The 17,742-nt window shown below is 36.3% G+C and overlaps 2 protein-coding genes and 1 long non-coding RNA gene across 21 annotated transcripts; 2 read left to right on the top strand and 1 right to left on the bottom strand.

Moving 5' to 3' along the window:
• Positions 1 to 521: 521 nt before the first annotated feature.
• LOC112802124 (uncharacterized) lies at positions 522 to 2,412 on the top strand. 2 transcript variants are annotated; one of them, XM_025845191.3, is made up of 3 exons: positions 522 to 940; positions 1,471 to 1,610; positions 1,812 to 2,412. In XM_025845191.3, exons 1-3 carry the CDS (start codon positions 783 to 785, stop codon positions 1,850 to 1,852), a joined length of 339 nt encoding a protein of 112 aa, XP_025700976.1. In that variant the 5' UTR covers positions 522 to 782; the 3' UTR covers positions 1,853 to 2,412. The 2 variants fall into 2 exon arrangements, with proteins under 2 accessions (XP_025700976.1, XP_025700984.1); XM_025845199.3 differs by having other exon boundaries at positions 530 to 940; positions 1,978 to 2,412.
• Positions 2,413 to 3,033: 621 nt separating this feature from the next.
• On the bottom strand, positions 3,034 to 5,471 carry LOC140173502 (uncharacterized). The gene is made up of 2 exons (XR_011862552.1): positions 4,987 to 5,471; positions 3,034 to 3,535 (listed from the first exon to the last, which is right to left on the bottom strand). It is a non-coding gene; the product is annotated as an uncharacterized lncRNA (long non-coding RNA).
• Positions 5,463 to 16,508, top strand: LOC112802048 (uncharacterized). 18 transcript variants are annotated; one of them, XM_072197400.1, is made up of 10 exons: positions 5,463 to 6,133; positions 6,996 to 7,102; positions 7,215 to 7,310; positions 7,395 to 10,416; positions 10,652 to 10,849; positions 10,957 to 11,043; positions 11,739 to 11,799; positions 13,941 to 14,023; positions 15,356 to 15,418; positions 15,819 to 16,133. In XM_072197400.1, exons 4-5 carry the CDS (start codon positions 7,495 to 7,497, stop codon positions 10,691 to 10,693), a joined length of 2,964 nt encoding a protein of 987 aa, XP_072053501.1. In that variant the 5' UTR covers positions 5,463 to 6,133; positions 6,996 to 7,102; positions 7,215 to 7,310; positions 7,395 to 7,494; the 3' UTR covers positions 10,694 to 10,849; positions 10,957 to 11,043; positions 11,739 to 11,799; positions 13,941 to 14,023; positions 15,356 to 15,418; positions 15,819 to 16,133. The 18 variants fall into 18 exon arrangements, with proteins under 18 accessions (XP_072053501.1, XP_025700943.1, XP_072053492.1 ...); XM_025845158.3 differs by lacking the exons at positions 6,996 to 7,102; positions 15,356 to 15,418 and adding an exon at positions 16,192 to 16,508 and having other exon boundaries at positions 15,819 to 16,031; XM_072197391.1 differs by lacking the exon at positions 6,996 to 7,102 and having other exon boundaries at positions 15,360 to 15,418.
• The last annotated feature ends 1,234 nt before the right edge of the window (positions 16,509 to 17,742 follow it).

The following is a 17,742-nucleotide window of genomic DNA, read 5'->3' as shown; positions in this document are numbered from 1 at the left end:
AAAATATTAAATTATCAATTAATGATTTTCTGTTAGCGGTTAAGGATCTTTTGCTTTTAGTGAGAGGTCTTTAATTCAACATCCACTTAAAACATATTTTTATATAAGTATATAACATAAACATATATAGAGTGCGGGTTGGTTGGGTAGGGTTGAGGCTCAATCCGCACCCTACCCGACTCGCATCCTACCCTACTCGCTGCGGATCGGATTGACAACCCTACCCGATCGGGTGGGGTCGGGTTGAGTACCCGCGGGTAGGGTACATATTACCACCCCTATATGTAAGGAATAAAACCTGCAAGAACCAATTTGACCGGACGAGTTTGGTAAAAGCTAGTGAACCGGTAAGTTTGAGAAACACGAACCAGTTCGGTATTTTAATTTTCAATCCCGCTACGTTATCAACAGCATTTCTGCCAACATCTGCCAACTTTAATTGAACTGGACTCTAAGCCCACTTAGTTCCAAAAGCCACATCCCCAATTAACCCATATTAATCATAATTTCACTAGTTTACCACACTAACCCTAATTTACCTTATACCATTTTGTTGTTACCGTGGACACACTCCCCCAAACCCCATATCCTTTTCCAGTGTCGCATACCCATAAGCTCCGTTAGACAGGTCTCCTCGGCGCCGCCTCTGCCTGCCACCTGTGCAGCCCGAGTTGCTCCGCCCACCTGCGAGGACGCTGTCGTCTTCAACACCACAACACAACCTTGCCACTGCTGCTACTCACGGAGGTCGACGCCACCGATGCTAGTTCTCACGGAGGTAGATGTTGTCGCGGGAGTCCTTCTCGTCTGAAGGCGTCGATGACGCATCGCCTCCTCTAGGTCGCAACAGCAACCACCTCTGTGTCCACGCCACCCTGCCGCGTCTAGCCGTCGACCGTCGCACGCCGCTTTCTGCAATCATCTCGATGTTCTCCATTTGGTTAGTATATTGTTAGGGTTTTAAGTAACAGTAGCTGTTTCGATTTTGGTATTCACGGTTCTTATGTGATGCTCTTGATTTTTGTTGGATTCATGGATTTTTCATTGATTTTAGTTGGATGTTTCTTATGAGATAGTTTCATATAATTTCCTTGTAACTTTTTCTAAATTGTAGTTCATTGAGCTCCTTTAATTCATGCTTATTTTAATGGGAATATAATACTGTATATTGATTTTAAGGTCGAGTTTTGATTCTGGACTTTCATGTCATGTAATTTCATTTAATTTCCATTTGCGACTATGTGTTTGTTACTTGGTTATATGTATGTTTAGTGTAATTTTGCTATTTTTAGCTATATGCTATGATGAGTTTATTGGCTTTTTATTAGTCATATGCTACAATGGAAACAACATAGAATTGAATTTACCAAAAATCTATCATTACTAAACACTAATTCCCTATGATTGTGTGCCTGCTATAGTTCATAAGGATGTGAAGAGTAATAACATATTGCTTGATCATGAGTTTAGGCCTCATGTAGCGAATTTTGGGATTGCTAAGACCTTGCAGCGTGAGGCGGGCGACAGAGGTGCTGGTGCTGGTGCCGGTGCCGGTGCCGGTGCCGGTGCCATGTCCAGGGCTACTGAATCATATGAATACATTACCCCGAGTAAGTTCTTTGGAAGACTTTTGGGTATTATTCAAATTGAATGACATCACCATTCAAGGAAAAGTAATGACCACCATGAATCATGATAAGTATTTAGCAACTTAGTTTAGACTATTAGGATGTGTCAATTTGAGTTAAGGTTTAAGTTATTTGTTTTGGGAAGCTTTATTGCTAATATTTACGTAATTGATCTACTTGCAGAGTATGCTTATACGCTCTATATGCTTATGATGAGATGTTGAATTAGTCATGAATGGATAGTCTTTGTTTATAACTACAACAACAACAACAACAAAGCCTTGTCCCACTAAGTGGGGTCGGCTTCTTTGTTTATAACTATGGAAAATTTATTCTGTTGTTGATTTAGGAGCAAAGTCAGAACTTGTAAATGGTTGATCACATGGTGCTTGACATGAATTCCTAAGAGAAGGCTTGTTCTAATTTTTTGGGAGATGCATAGATGGAGAAGAAACAAAAGCTTGTGCAGTATAGAGAATTCTTTGATAAGACCCTTGCCTCATCTGATCTTACAAATAATGAGATGCTCAAAAAACTTGTTGAAAGCCAACTTGTATGTTCTTTGGAATGAGAAGTAGAATGTCATAACATTCCCTTGTGTCCTTTGAATTCATTTAGGCAGAAATTGTACTAGCTTAGTAGATCCATTATTTTTAGTTAAATTATTCTATTATAGTTTCTTAAGATGCTTTGTTTGATTAATTAGCATACAAGGAGAAGTTGTTAGAAATGAAGATGGCAGAGATATTTAATTTTTTTTGATATGTTAAAGAGTGTTTCTCTAGATGATATCTTTTTGCTTTTGCTAAACACTTGTTTTGTTTTAGCCGGTTAGTACTTGAATGTGTCTTCTGTTAGATGTGTCTTCTGTTTAAAATTTGTTTGGATGTGTCTTTAATGAATGTGTCTTCTGTTGGAAGTGTCTTAAATGAATGTGTCTTCTATTTAAAACTTATTTGAATGTGTTTTTAATGGATGTGTCCTCTGTTTAAAACTTCGATGTTACTTTTCAAGACTTATGAACTTTCTTTGGTTATCTCTTGTAAAAATTTTTTAAGTGTGAATGTGGCTTCTCTGTTAAGACATTGATATGTCTTTTTGCATTTGTTAAACACTTGTTTTGTTTTAACCGATTAACGTTTGGATGTGTCTTTGATTGTTAGATGTGTCTTGTGTTTGGATGTGTCTTTGATTGTTAGATGTGTCTTGTGTTTCAAACTTCTTTGGCTGTGTTTGTGATGGATGTGTCTTTTGTTTAAAACTTGATTGGATATGTCATTAATTTCATAACTACTTAAAATCAAGTAAGATTTAATTTGTTCTGGCGCACCTCTTCTAATCTTTGAATACAAGCTCCTACCTTTAGCAAAGAGGACCAACTTTTGATCAAGACCACAAAAATAAATAAGAAATAAATAATGATTTGTCATATAATCTGAACATAATTGACTACAACCCAAAGTTCACTGTTCATGAAACTAAACAATAAACTTTAAACTTGAGAAGAATATTATGTCATATTCTGATGTTGATAATACTCGAGCAAACATCATTTATGAATAAAAGGCTTGTAAGTAATACCACTATACATTATAGTTGGCATCTAATTTCAACACAATATTGACAGCTTTACAATCACCTATGCAAAAGGTAAAAAAATTGACATAAAGGATTTAAGAAACATTTTTAAACAAATCAATTAGTTATTATTTTGGTCAGTTTCAGCATCAGAAGGCACCGCAAGGTCTTCCTATGGATTAGGATGTCTTGATCTATCTAGGCACCGCAAGGTCTTCCTATGGATTAGGATGTCTTGATCTATCTGCTTCAGTTGCCCCTCCCAATATATGATCCACTAAGATGTCTTGATCTATCTGCTTCAGTTGCCCCTCCCAATATATGATCCACTAATATAGATAAGGACATTAAATTTGAAGGTTAGTAACTTATGTAATCGAGCACCAACTATATTCCAGAACTAAGAAACATAATCATCAACCTGAATCACTTATCTTCATACCAAAATGAGTTGGACTCTTTAAGCAACAACCGAGTTTCAAATTTTATTTATTCTTTGATAAAATATGAATTTAATTTAAATAAAATTTATATTATATTTAATAGTAGATAAAATATGATGAATAGAGAAATAACATTATTGCATAACTATAGTTCTACAGAGTTTCTACAATTTGTTTGTAGGTGGTTCCACTTGAGTTTCTATCTAATAGATTTTTTAACATATTTTTTTATCTTTTTAATTAACCTTTTTTTTTCCTATTAGACCCAAATAGAAGAACCTTCTTATCAAATACTATTAGGCAGTGTTTGAAAAGCTCATCTCTAAAAGTAATGTAAAGAAATAAAGTTGGGCAGAAACAGTTCAATGATTTAGCAATTGATGGAAATGCTTCTTTGAAAAAATTAAAAAAATTGCTCCTTCATTCATGGCCTCATGTGTGATAACATTATTCTTAATATTTTGTACAAGAGAAAATAATTAAAGTAATTATTAGAAATTAGATTCATGATTTTATGGCAACTGTTCATCTTTCAACCGAAGCATAAGAATATATTTATATGATAGAAAGGTTTTAATATTATAAAGCTTAATGATAAAAACAAAGATTACTCTAACATTTGTATCACAAACTATAAGTAAATGCAGCTAACTATAATTACCTCTTTATAAATGATACTTTTAGTACATCGGCAACAATTTGCAACATTTGTAGCATGTTTGATTCTATCTCTCTATCTGTCTTTATTGGTCATTAGTTGAGAAAAAATCTAGCTAGAATTTATGTCAGACTAGCCTTTATCAGATCGATAATTTATGTCAATTTAAAAAAAGACCATAATGAATCGATAATTAAGGAGTTAAAAATACATTCTGAAACATAAAACTTTTAACTTAATTTATAATATTCATATCTTTAATTCAGCAAAATTTTTATGATTTTTGACAGCAATTTCACAACAAAGGTAAAATCATATTCCAAGAATAATTGCATATCTAAATCTTCATTAGCAATAATATAATACAAAATCAACAAACAGTGCAAATTTCAAATGAACCAACAACCAGAAAAAAAAATTAAAATCATGAATTTTGACACAGATCCACCGACTGCCACACTCACCATCATAGTCTATAATAGACACAACATGTATATTGTAACAACCAAAACAATTAAAAAAATTGATTTTTAAATTAAATTAGAGAAAAAAAAAGAAATCGGAAAAGAAAAAGTATATTGTAACAACCAAAACAATTAAAAAAATTGATTTTTAAATTAAATTAGAGAAAAAAAAAGAAATCGGAAAAGAAAAAGTAAAAGAAGATGAATTGGCTCACCAGAAAGGAAGTAGAAAGGATTGAGAAGGTGGATACGAGAGAGAGGGAGCGCGCTACGATGGTCGGCAGCAATGCGAATCACGAGGGAAAAGGCACTATGGTGGTCCTGCGGAGGAGGAAACGGCGCTTGCAGAGAGCGCCTTGCGGCGAGGGAGATTGGTTGCGGAGGACACCAGCGCTGTGCAAAGGATCGTCGAGGTAGAGGCCGCGGTGGCGCAAACGTGGGCTTGGCCTTGGGTATGCAAGCTGCGAGTAGCGAGGATGCGACAGGCAAGCAACGTGGATGCGAGTGACGTAGATTAGCTGGTGGTGCGACGGGAGACTGGTGACGTGCACGGCACACTGCAGAGGCGACGATGCAGTGGTCTGCTCGATGGAAGTCAGGGCATTTCCGAAACTGCGATGAGAAGGGGTGGAGACGTTTATGAGGCGGTTACTATTTGCCTAATTCTTATCTTTCACATTCTGTTTAATACTAATTATTTAAATTTTGTTTTTAAAATTTAAAATTTAACATTAATTGTTGTTGGTAAAACTATTTGCCTAATTCTTTTCCTTTAATTTTTCTTAAAACCCCCACGGCCCCACCCAAAACGACCTTGTTTGACGTTTTAATAATAATAAAAAAGAAAACCCTAGTCTGAAGCCCACCCCACCCCAGCTCTCTCCCACACACCCTCTTCTCTCTATTCCTAACGGCACACACACACCAGAGAGCTGGCCGCTGGCCGCTGGCCGCTCACCTCGACATCACCACCACCGCAAGATCACCGGCGTCTCCGCCGTCGCCGCGCCTCTTTCCTCCGTCTGAGCTTGGCTTCTCGCGCGTCTCTTGCCTCTGCGTCTGGTCGAGCTGTGCTTCACTGCTTCTTGCTCGTCAGTTCTTGTCCTCGCCATCACTGAACCCACCGTCCCACCTCTCTCCTCCGTCTCTTCTCGGATTCTCGCGTCTCGCCGCGCCTCTCTCCCTCGTCGCGTCTCTGCTCGAGCTGTGGTTCCTCCTTGCCGCGCCTCCCTCCGCCTATCCTCCGTCTCTGTGGGTGGTTGTTGCGGCTCGTCCCTCGTCGTCTGTGGTTGTTGCTGGCTGCACGCTGCCGTGCGTCATTGATTCTGCCGTGCGTCTCTACTCGTTGGACGACCACCGAAGGTTACTTATTTTCTTGCTTACTTTTTTTTTTGTTTTTAATCTGCTGTTCATAAAAAAAATTGTTAATGTGTTCAAAATGATTTAGTTAGAAACAATTAGTTGATTTTGTGTGTGTTTGTGCTGATATCTTATGACGCTATGTATGTAATGTAATTGACTAATTTCTTGGTTATGAGTTTATGACGAGACTTGAATTTGTTAATTTGTTGAATGGGAAGTTTGCTAATTACTAATTTAGTTATCCTTCTGGCTGCGGAATTTCTGTTGGTTTGCTAATTTTGAATTTGGAAAGAAAATATTTGGAGATTGCTATTTAGTTATTTAGTTTTGCTTTGCAGTTATGATATTATGATTCTGCTAATAAAAATAATAGGGATGCACCTTATTTTCAATTTTAATTTTGAGGCCCCTGAAATTACCATTGTTAGATTGACTGTTGATTGCCTCTAATTCATTGTTAATTGTTAACAAGCTCCATTGTTACAATGTGATTGTTAATTGCCTAATTGATTGTCAATGTGATAGTGTGATTAGAACTAGATAATAGGCTCTATTAGAATTGATTGTTAATTGCTAATAGATTGTTAGAATTGATTGTTAATTTCCTAATTGATTAATTGTTAATAGGCTCCAGTGTGATTGTTAATTGCTTAATTGGAATTGATTGCTAATTGCCTAATTGATTTTCATTATTATTGTGTCAAATTAAGATATTATTGTAGTATTGACTAATGATATGTCTATTTTCGTATTAGTTATTTTAGAAATTGAGACTTGATTGTTGTTAAATTGTTGGTGCAGATATATATATATCAAAATTTAATTTTAAGTTTTTGACTGTTTTATATTTTTATTTAAGTAGGACCAGGTCAATCAGTTCAACTCATAACCCACCGGTTGAACCAGTGATCCAGTGACCCAATAGATTGACTGGTTCAACATCGGTTCAGTTTTGACAACTATGATAGGGTAGCCCTTTCTGTCATACACGTGTTTCACTGCTGCTTCTATTTTTTTTAAAAATATTTTCTTTATCTCAATGTATATTTTCTTTACCATTTATATATGCTATGCTGTGTAGGCAGGGACCTTCATTTTTTCCAAATTTGAATTTGATGCAATCAAGTGATAGCTGACGCTCTACCTCTTGGTCTAGCACTGACACTATGTCTATCAAGTATAATCCAATTCTGTTTTTGCCGTTGATATTTTTCAATCAAGTGTATTTATATTTATATTATATTTTTATATTGTATCACAGGTTCTGCATCTCATTACTTCAACTGTGGTACTTGGTAGGCAGACATGTGTCAAGCATTAATCCAATTGATGTCCTATTATTAAGATCTTAGATATTAGATATGATTGTGAGCAAGAGAGACTTAAACACTCTCTTCTTTCTCTCACGCTCTCTACTCCATCTCAAGTCCAAAATCATTCTCTCTTTCTCTTTACCGCAATCCTTCTCTACCTCTTCAGACAACACCCTTGAAGGTTTGGTCCACCCCGACGACCCCTTCTTACACCACACTTTGCCCCCAGCCCCCGATTTGTCACCCGACTATGCATTCCTCCGCACCACTCTCCTCAATGCAACCACTACTGTGCATTCTGACGACCCTTCCCATGATGCTATTTTGATGTCCGATGCCATCAGGAACACTAATGACAGCTTTGGTGCCCAAACGCAGAAACTTTTCAGGCAATTCAGGGGGAGATTAACTGAGGCTTTGGTGGTGCAGATGATGTGCAATGTGAGACACCCTGAATTGTGTGTCAAATTTTTCTTGTGGGCGGGGAGACAAATAGGGTACACCCACACCCCTGCGGTATATGATGCGCTCCTCGATGTGTTGGGCTGCAATGGCAGTGGTAGAGTGCCCGAGAAGTTTTTGCGGGAAATAAGGGATGATGATAAGGAGCTGCTTCAAAAGCTGCTCAATTTTTTTATTCGGAAGTGTTGCCGGAACGGTCTGTACAATGCAGCATTGGAGGAGCTCGGCAGGCTTAAGGATTTCGGGTACAAGCCTTCTCCAACCACTTACAGTGCTTTGATTCAGGTTTTCCTTGGTGCTGGTAAATTGGACAGTGCTTATTTGGTTCACAAGGAGATGGAGAGTTACGGGTATGGTATGGATGGGTACACTCTCAGCTGTTTTGCGTATTCTCTCTGCAGAGCAGGGAGGTACAGGGATGCTCTCAATTTGATTGCAAAGGTAGGTTATGTGCCCGATACGGTATTTTACAATAGGATGGTTTCTGGTTTGTGTGAAGCTTCACTTTTTGAAGAAGCCATTGATATCTTAAACCGAATGCGTTCTAGTTCTTGTATTCCGAATGTTATGACTTATAAGATCTTGCTTTCTGGTTGCTTAAGGAAAGGGCAGCTGGGGAGGTGTAAGAGAATTCTTAGTATGATGATTACTGAAGGATGTTATCCAAATCGTGAGATATTTAATTTTCTTGTACATGCTTATTGTAAATCAGGGGATCACTTTTATGCCTACAAGTTGTTTAAGAAAATGGTAAAATGTGGGTGCCAGCCAGGGTATCTACTTTATAATATATTGATTGGTAGTATATGTGGCAATGTGGAGCTGCCTATCTCGGATGTGCTGGAAATAGCTGAGAAAGCTTATGATGAGATGCTTGATTCAGGGGTTGTATTGAATAAGGTCAATGTAGGTAACTTTGCACGGTGTCTTTGTGGGGCTGGAAAGTTTGATAAAGCCTTTAAGATAATATGTGAAATGATGAGCAAGGGTTTTGTTCCAGATGATAGTACATATTCTAAAGTGATTCGTTTTCTATGTAATGCCTCCAAGGTAGAGAAGGCTTTTCTTTTGTTTGAAGAAATGAAAAGGAATGGCATTGTTCCCAGTGTTTACACCTATACTATTTTGATTGATAGCTTTTGCAAAGCTGGTCTCATCCAACAAGCTCGCAAATGGTATGATGAAATGTTAAGGGATGGTTGCACGCCTAATGTGGTGACGTATACTGCACTTATTCATGCATACCTGAAGGCAAGAAAGTTGTTTGATGCAAATAAACTATTCGAGGTGATGGTACTTGAAGGTTGCAAGCCAAATATTGTTACGTATACAGCTTTGATAGATGGTCATTGTAAAGCTGGGCAGATTGAAAAAGCTTGCCAGATTTTTGCCAGAATGCAAGGTGACATAGAAACCTCTGACATGGACATGTATTTCAAGTTGGATGATGATAACAACACGGAAGAACCAAATGTTATTACATATGGGGCTTTGGTGGATGGTTTATGCAAAACAAGCAGGGTTAAACAAGCCCGTGAATTGTTGGATACTATGTGGGCACATGGGTGTGAACCGAACCAGACAGTCTATGATGCTCTTATAGATGGGTTCTGCAAGGCAGGAAAGCTTGAGGATGCACAGGAGGTGTTTGCAAAAATGTTGGAGCGTGGATACAGTCCCAGTCTATACACCTACAGCTCTTTAATTGATTGTCTGTTTAAAGACAAACGATTGGATCTTGTTTTGAAAGTTTTGTCCAGGATGCTAGAGAATTCGATTGCTCCTAATGTAGTTATTTACACAGAGATGATTGATGGGCTCTGTAAAGTTGGAAAGGCTGATGAAGCCCACAAGCTAATGCTTAAGATGGAAGAAAAGGGTTGTAATCCCAATGTTGTTACTTACACTGCAATGATTGATGGCTTTGGGAAATTAGGAAAAATTGAACAGTGCTTTGAGCTATTGAGAGATATGTGCTCAAAGGGTTGTGCTCCAAACTTTATTACCTATAGAGTATTGATTAATCATTGTTGTTCCACTGGCCTCTTTGATGAGGCACACAGACTATTAGATGAAATGAAACAAACATATTGGCCTAGGCATATATCAAGCCATCGTAAAATTATTGAAGGTATTAACCGAGAGTTCATAGCCTCAATAGGGCTTTTAGATGAGTTGGTTGAGGATGAATCAATCCCTGTTGATTCTTTGTATAAAATTTTGATTGATAACTACATCAAGGCTGGAAGATTGGAAGTTGCAGTGAGTCTGCTTGAAGAGATTTCGTCATCTCCAAGCATTGCAATGGCCTGCAAGTATTTATATACTTCTTTAATTGAGAGTCTTTCACATGCAAGTAAGGTTGATAAAGCCTTCGAGCTGTACGCAAGCATGATAAGTAAGAATGTTGTTCCAGAGCTTAGCACATTAGTCGACCTCATCAAAGGCCTTACTCGGGTTGATAAGTGGCAAGAAGCACTACAATTATCAGACAGCATATGCCAAATGGTTTGTGACACTAGCTCTCTCCGGCTTCTTGAATTACAAAACAATATTAGAATCCTTTTCCACAGCATTTTTGTGAGTTATTGAAAAAATCTGTTAACATTAAGCACTTCTCTGTCCATTCAGTAACAGAGATATGCTTCAAAACTATGTATAGCAAAAACTGCTGTGAATATGTCATTTGATTCATTGTTTTGGCAGATTTGTTCTGATAAGTTTTGGCATTTTATCATTGCAGCATATCTATTGGGTCCATGAAGAGGGAACCAGTGTAAATTAAATGATGATGCACAAATTGAATGTAATGAAGAAAGTGAGTGAATAGAAGGAGGATAAAGAGTGGTCAAGCTGGTGTAGGTTTAGCAGCTTTAGAACCATCATTGATTGGGGAACCCGCAGATCCATTTGCAACTCCTTTGGAAATATTGCTGGAATGGTATTTCTTTCCTGTATTTCATGCAAGCCATCACTCTCTTGATCTCTAATCGTTTGTGAGGCCTTTCATTCATTATTGGTCTTAATTTACAGAAGTTATTTTTGCAGTTGATGCAATATCAGCAGCAATTATGCAAGCAAAATCAGGTCTCGGAGTAATATTAAGATTCTCTTCAGTGCCAATTAATCTGCAAGGTTCGATATCTTGAAAGGAGATATTAGAACACAAGTTTTGAAGAATCATTAACCCCATGCATATATTGCTCGGCATTGATTCAGCTTTATTTCTTTAATTCTTTCTCTGGATCTTCCACTGTTATCCCATTATTCTTTTGCCATGGCTCTTGCTACTAGTTTTGCATAAGGCTTAACATATTAGAGGGTGTTTGCCTATAATAATAATCTTTAATTTTTTGAGGTGGTGTCCATGCCTGTGTTATCCTACGATAAGTACTTACCGAGTTTTGTTCATCTTTATGTGCTCCATCTTTCCAAGTATGGGTTTGTTGGTGGTGATTGCAAATCCTCTTTATATATATTGGCTCATCTGTAATTTTTTGCATGGTCTTGTGCTCATGGTTCCCAGAATAACGGCAACTCTGAAAACAAATGTTCGCCAGGTTCACTTCCTTTTTATGTGATGAACCCAGCAGTATTCTTATATGAATTGGCTATTTACTTTTGCTTCATGATTGATGAGAAGCAGCTGGTTTAGTTATAGTTTCAAACCGTGAGCTTACTTTATTCTTGGTCAGAATCTATATTTGTGTTGTGTGCATCTGTTTTTAGCTATAAGTTCCAACATTTTCAACTGAGTGATAGTTGGCAAACTAAATCTCTCTATTTTTTTAAGTAGATTTCTCACCCTGTTTCTCACTTGATTTATGCAGGTTTTTAGTTTATCAGCTTAATGAGTTTGAAAACAATTTATTGATGAGATTCATCTAAGAGGTATGAATATCAAATTTGTGCTTCTGGTGGCAGCCTATGTCAAATTTTGTTTACTTCCAATTTATTATCTTACATAATTTGAAACAATGATGGCGTTAGGAGTGCTTTCTAGCCATAATTGAGTTTATTGAATTTATTGGATGCTTTGAGTTCATAATTCCAGCTGCAGTTCTGGTTGATTTTAGACTTTTCATGTAATTCAGGATAATTTATATTATATTTAGACGAGTACATAACCCTACTTTGTTGAAATTTGGGTTTTAAATCCACCAAAAACTGGTTGTAGTTATATAAAAAGATTAAAATTGCTATTATATTTACCATCCAACAACAACAACAATAAAGCCTTGTCCCACTAGGTGGGGTCGGCTACATGAATCATTATATTTACCATCCACAAAAACAAAAAAAAAAGATTGCTATTAAGACAACCCAAAACACTTGATTAAGAAATCAAAGCATCTGTCTTAACCAATTATTCTTTGCTGTATTCATCTTATTACTTAGTCATGCAATAAAGTCTCCCAAGTTGCAGTTCTTTCTATGCTGTATTCATCTTCTAAGTTGATCTTCAGTAAACTCTCCCAAATTGCAGTTATAAACTTCACGATCAAGCTCTTATAAAGTGTGGAGGTTGTAAAATGAGAAAGTGATTGTCTAATGACTCCTGAATCAATATAGTGGGGTTTACAGACAATGGAAGTTATAAATTCAATAGTGATCAAATTTCCTTCTTCTCACTTTACCAATTTCTTCGTTTTAGAGATCTTTCTCCAAACTTCACAACATACATTTACGCACTTTGAAATATTTGGGTTATCACGAAGATAGATTTAGGTTGTGCATGCTTTAATTGTTACTAGTGGTACTGATGGTATCATTTCCAACATGCACACTAACACTAGAGCCCTCCAATGTTCTATCTTCATGCACTGCCATTTTACAAGAAAGCACTTTATTTTCTTACTTTGGCATGTAATCTTCTCTCTCATTGACAAAGGAAAAGAATGATTTTAGACGAAGAAGAGCATGATGATGATGATGATGATCAAGATGATCACGAGCCTTCAAGGTTGCTACTATTGCAATGCCTCCTAAAACGGTAGGCCATTCTAATAACATAGCAAAGGACAGCAATGAAGCATGCCATGCCAATTAGAAGGAAGAGAGCCTAAAAAGCTTAGTCTCAAGGCTGTCTATGCCTTGCTTTGCACCTTTTGAGATGCAAGCACTTCTCTAAGTTTTAGGATAGCGGTTGACATGTGAATTGCAAGGGGAGAGTTCTTTGGGAAGCCCTACGACATTCAAATCTTGTATAAATATGTATTTAAAGAAGGCTCTTTAATGTTGATATTTTGGACAAATTAGTATAGTGTACAATTCTCAGGTTTAATAAGTACTTACAAAATTCTCACAAGGTCAGACACTCATGTTTGTTGGGTTGAGATTGCAACTAAAATTTCAGTTCCGGAACTCAATTTCGGTCCCTTCAATACTTTCAAAAAGTGAGGACACATGGACTGATGGATCCTCTAAATTTTGAATTTCACTTTAGAGAATAAAGTTTGATCTCTCACCCTTGCATGGTTTCTCTCATATTTTCTTTTGGTCGCACCTATGAAATAAATGGTGAGAGATCAAACTTTATTCTCTAAAGTGAAATTCAAAATTTAGAGGATCCAAATCCGAAATTTTTGGGGAGACTGAAATTTAAATAACAATTTCAGCCTAAAATACCCTTAGTCCAAATTGTTAATTCCAAGTTTACCCATTTTGCAAAATCAAATTAGGGCACATATATCATCTTCTCAGACCAGAAGCTTCCAAGCATCGAAGATTCCTAGGTCGAGCTTTTGCCACATTGCCGCTGTCAGGACCACCTCCTCCTTCACGTCACCATCGCAGCCACCGTAGTTAGGTGAGTCGTCGTCACAATTTTAGAACTCAAGTTCGTAGCCAGTGTTGTCATCTCATCTTCGACGCAGGACGAGCATCAACTGCCTCCACTTGGAGCCTCTGTCTTGTCGTCGCCGTGAGGAACACGACATAAATTTCGCCGTCGTAGCCACCGTGAGCTGGGTGAGTCGCCGTTGCATATGTTCTTTTCCATTGTGTTCTCATCTCGTTTTTTGCAATCGCAGGACCAGCGCGCCAGGACTCCGCCCTCTCACCGCTGCCAGGACAACCACGTCCTCGTCGTCGTTAGCTTGCCACCATTACCTAGGTTAGTTGCCCTGATCTTAGTTTGTGTCCTGATTGCATAATATATGACTGATTTGTTCATTGAACTTTTAGTTTTTCATAGATAAGTAGTATTAAATATTAATGTATGATCTGAATTCCTGAAATTTTGTCTAAATTTTTTGAGTTTAATAACTTTGAGATGAAGGTTATATTGCAATTTTGTGTTACTGAGACCATCTCTGCTTGTACTAATGTAGCTGTAGAAATTTGTGAATTGAATTCTTTTTGTATTGTTTGTGCATTGTATGAATTGAATCTTTGAGACCATTCCTGCTTGCACTAATTTAATCTGTGCCTGAGACCCAATTTATAATTGCTAATTGTTACAAGCATGAACGAGAGGAAGTTTCCTATACTCTCAATAATTATGTTATAATTATTTATTTATTTATTTTCTTTAGACTTGAATTTAGAGGGACTTCCTAAACAAATATTTATCTTGCTTGTTATTTTTTTTTTTTTTTTTGTCTCCAACGAATCTTTTCCCTAAAGGATCACTTGGAGACAATATTTAATGAATAATGACAAAGACTCAAAAAGTCCAAGGTCTTTTGGCTAAAAATATAAAAAGAAATATCAAGGTCTTGGTCATTTCCTTAATATAAGCATATAGAGTGGGGTTAGGGAGGTAGATTACATTGTGGAATGAAATTTCCAGGAAAGACAAATAGGGAGCTTATTCTTTTCCCATTTTTAAATAAAAAATATCATTTAAACACTCTAAGACACATGCTCCAGAGATATGACTTGCTATATGCTTTTTAATTTATTTTGTTTTAGTTACTTTATGTGTCATTGCTCCTTTTCTTTATTATTTATTTTTTAAGCAAAGAATTGTATAATTTATTTCCTAAAGAATTTGGCATGCTTTGAAATTTGAATTAATTTTGGCGAGCAAGGGACATAATGTCAATACAGAGTTATTTATTCTATGCCTTACACGTTAATTTCATTTCAATTTCATGAAATCAGTTGGAATTATTTTGAAGTTGGAAAATTACAGTTATTCTTTGCGCATTAAAGTTTTTTATTTTCTTTTAAATGCACAAACATTTGATAGTTGAATATGAAAGGTTGTAGCATATGAGCATATCATCTTTGGAAAATACTGCACTTAGTAGTCAGATAGATGTGAGGGAAAGGTTTTACGAAATGAGTATCACAATTTGTAAGTGCATTCTTTGTGTATGCGAGCTGTAGAAATTTTTGCACTACATCTAACTTCAAAACCTGCTCCTGAATATTAAATTAGTTTTGATGTAGATTAAATTGAATATTTATGCTTTTTTGATTGAAATGATTATTTTGTTAGGAAGGAATGGAGCGTTCGGAAATTGTAAAACAATGTTGATTTTTATCAAATGATGAGATTGAGGTATAATAATTTGATGTTATTTGTTCTTACATTATTTGTGTACTTTAGGAATAGAATTAGTGGGCAACTGTCCTTAGACAAAAGGATAAATAGTAGAATTAGACGTGATGCATTAGAACGTATAAAAGCACTCGCTATCATGTTAGAGAATGGGCTTAAGGAGCAGTGCACCTCGCAAGTACTAGGAGTATTTTAATAGGAAGCATTCTTCTACTAGGAATGTCATAGCGGCTTTGGTTTATTTAAGAAGAGATGGTCAATTTTAAGAAGTTCTAGTTTTTACTCTCTAAAGACATCATCATAATTGCTTGTTGTCTATTGCAAAATTTTATTCCGAAGAACATGGATATGAATCCGGAAGAGCAAACTAGCCTTAGATGAATTTTTGCCTATTGTACAGGAAGCACCAGACGAGATGATTGATGTGGTTGAAAATACAAATGAGTGGACATAATGGCGTGACAACATTGCAATTGAGATGTACGAAGAGTGGCAAACAATTCGTACAGAATAGGAATAGGCGCAGGCGCAGTTTGAATCTCCTTGTTTAATTTGGCATGACTCTTGTGATGTAATAGCTTAATTTGTGTTTGTAAGACTATCTATTGTACAGGTAAATTCAATGTTATTGAAATTTATAAATGGTTATCGTAAGAGTTGTTTGTAAGACTTTCTAAAGTATTAATATGACTTACTATTGCGTTGTTTGATGTTATTTGAGGTGATGTTTGATTTCATTGGATTGTACAACTTATTCATGTTACACGTTTTAGGTGAGAATGGACAAAACACATGTGGACTGATGAAGAAACTAAAGCATTTATTGGTTTCATGGAGGAGTGTGTTGTTGATAGTTTGAAAGTTGATCGTGGACAATTTAGACTATGGACTTTTGAAAAATTAGCCTTAACGATACTGGAGGCGTTCCCAACTTATATGCTAATAGTTAAGCATTGCAAGAATAAGCATAAGCGACTCAAAGAAGTATCAACATGTCTCTAAGATGATGGCTTGCAATGGATTTGGATGAAATTCTGATAAATAGCGTGTAGATGTTGACAATAGAGATGCTCTTGAAGCATGTATAAAGGTCGTTAACAAAATTATTTAAAATTAATTGATTTATCACTTTAGAATATGTATATTAACTTCTATAAGTTTTATGGCAGACACACTCGACCAAATTCTATACTCCCTGGTCAGCCATTCTCTTTGTTCCACACGACTGGAGGGTATATCCGGAAAAGATCGAGTCACGAGTGTGGGTGCAGTGGATAGTTCTGATGCACAGGAACAAGTTTATGAGGAGGATGAAGATCATAGTCCAGATGTGGATGATTTTAGAATGTCAGCAAATCCAAGTTTTGATGAAGGACAAGGAGCAGTTTCATACTGATGCGTGAGCATCTTTCTTATTTTTTCTAGTGAATTTGCATTTAAATTGAATTTAATCAAGAATTAATTATCTTTTAGCCACTATGGATGCTACTTTGAGTCGTGTGTAATTTTGTTTATTTTAGGTAGCATTTGGCTGGATTTGATGGAGTATTCGTAGAAAAAGAGAAGAAGGCAAATGATGCTGTCAACTCTGATCTCTCTGCACTCAAACCTGTATAACTCGAGCTACAGAGGTTCAATGGACGTGATTCCAGTGGCTTTGGAAAGCTAACTTCCAGAGTTTTTCAACGATGTATAATAGTCCATACTTCTCAAAACACGTTGTTGTGTCTTGCAAAAATAGAAGAAACACAAGAAATAAAGGAGATAACCATCGAGGAGCGACACGTGCGTGCACCTGACGCGTACGCGTGACATGCACCACGTGCAAAAAACGCTGATTGCTATAATTAATTCTGATTTAAATTTAAATTTTTATTTTAAAAATAGGAAAAAATATTATTTAGTTTTAAATATTAGATTTTAAATTAATTAGGATTAGATATAAAAGAGAGAAGAAACTTCTCTTCTAGGGGATTCCACTTTTCATTCCACCTCAGTCGAATTTACCAGAATCCTAGTTTTCACTCTTTTCTATTTAGCACCAAAGGGGGATGAATGTTCTTCATGGAGGAATGAGATGGCCACCAGCATAACTGAGGTGGTTGAATTTCTTTCATTCTATTTCTCATCCGTTCTTATTTTGTTGTCTTCTGTTTTCTGTTGCTTTGATTTTTTGCATGATCTTTAGTACTTTTAGTTCTTAGATTTAGTTTCATTCTATCATTTTCTTTTAGTTAAAAAAAATTGTCTCATGTATTGCTCATTGAGATTGAATTCAAAAGAAAAAAAAAAAGTGATGTATTGCATGAGAAATTTAGTTTATA

The sequence above is a fragment of the Arachis hypogaea genome, chromosome 1, assembly GCF_003086295.3.
Source record: "Arachis hypogaea cultivar Tifrunner chromosome 1, arahy.Tifrunner.gnm2.J5K5, whole genome shotgun sequence".
Taxonomy (NCBI): Eukaryota; Viridiplantae; Streptophyta; class Magnoliopsida; order Fabales; family Fabaceae; genus Arachis; species Arachis hypogaea.
Note: the sequence above shows the minus strand (reverse complement) of the source record. Positions and strands in the feature narration are given on the sequence as shown.

Excerpts from the sequence above, each read along its gene's own strand:
- LOC112802124 (XM_025845191.3), top strand. The coding sequence starts at position 783 with ATGTTGTCGCGGGAGTCCTTCTCGTCTGAAGGCGTCGATGACGCATCG. Across the intron at positions 941-1,470 it reads ATCTCGATGTTCTCCATTTG|GCCTCATGTAGCGAATTTTG; the intron begins GTTAGTATATTG and ends TCATGAGTTTAG. Across the intron at positions 1,611-1,811 it reads ATATGAATACATTACCCCGA|AGTATGCTTATACGCTCTAT; the intron begins GTAAGTTCTTTG and ends ATCTACTTGCAG.
- LOC112802048 (XM_025845158.3), top strand. The coding sequence starts at position 7,495 with ATGATTGTGAGCAAGAGAGACTTAAACACTCTCTTCTTTCTCTCACGC. Across the intron at positions 10,417-10,651 it reads CAGACAGCATATGCCAAATG|CATATCTATTGGGTCCATGA; the intron begins GTTTGTGACACT and ends TTATCATTGCAG.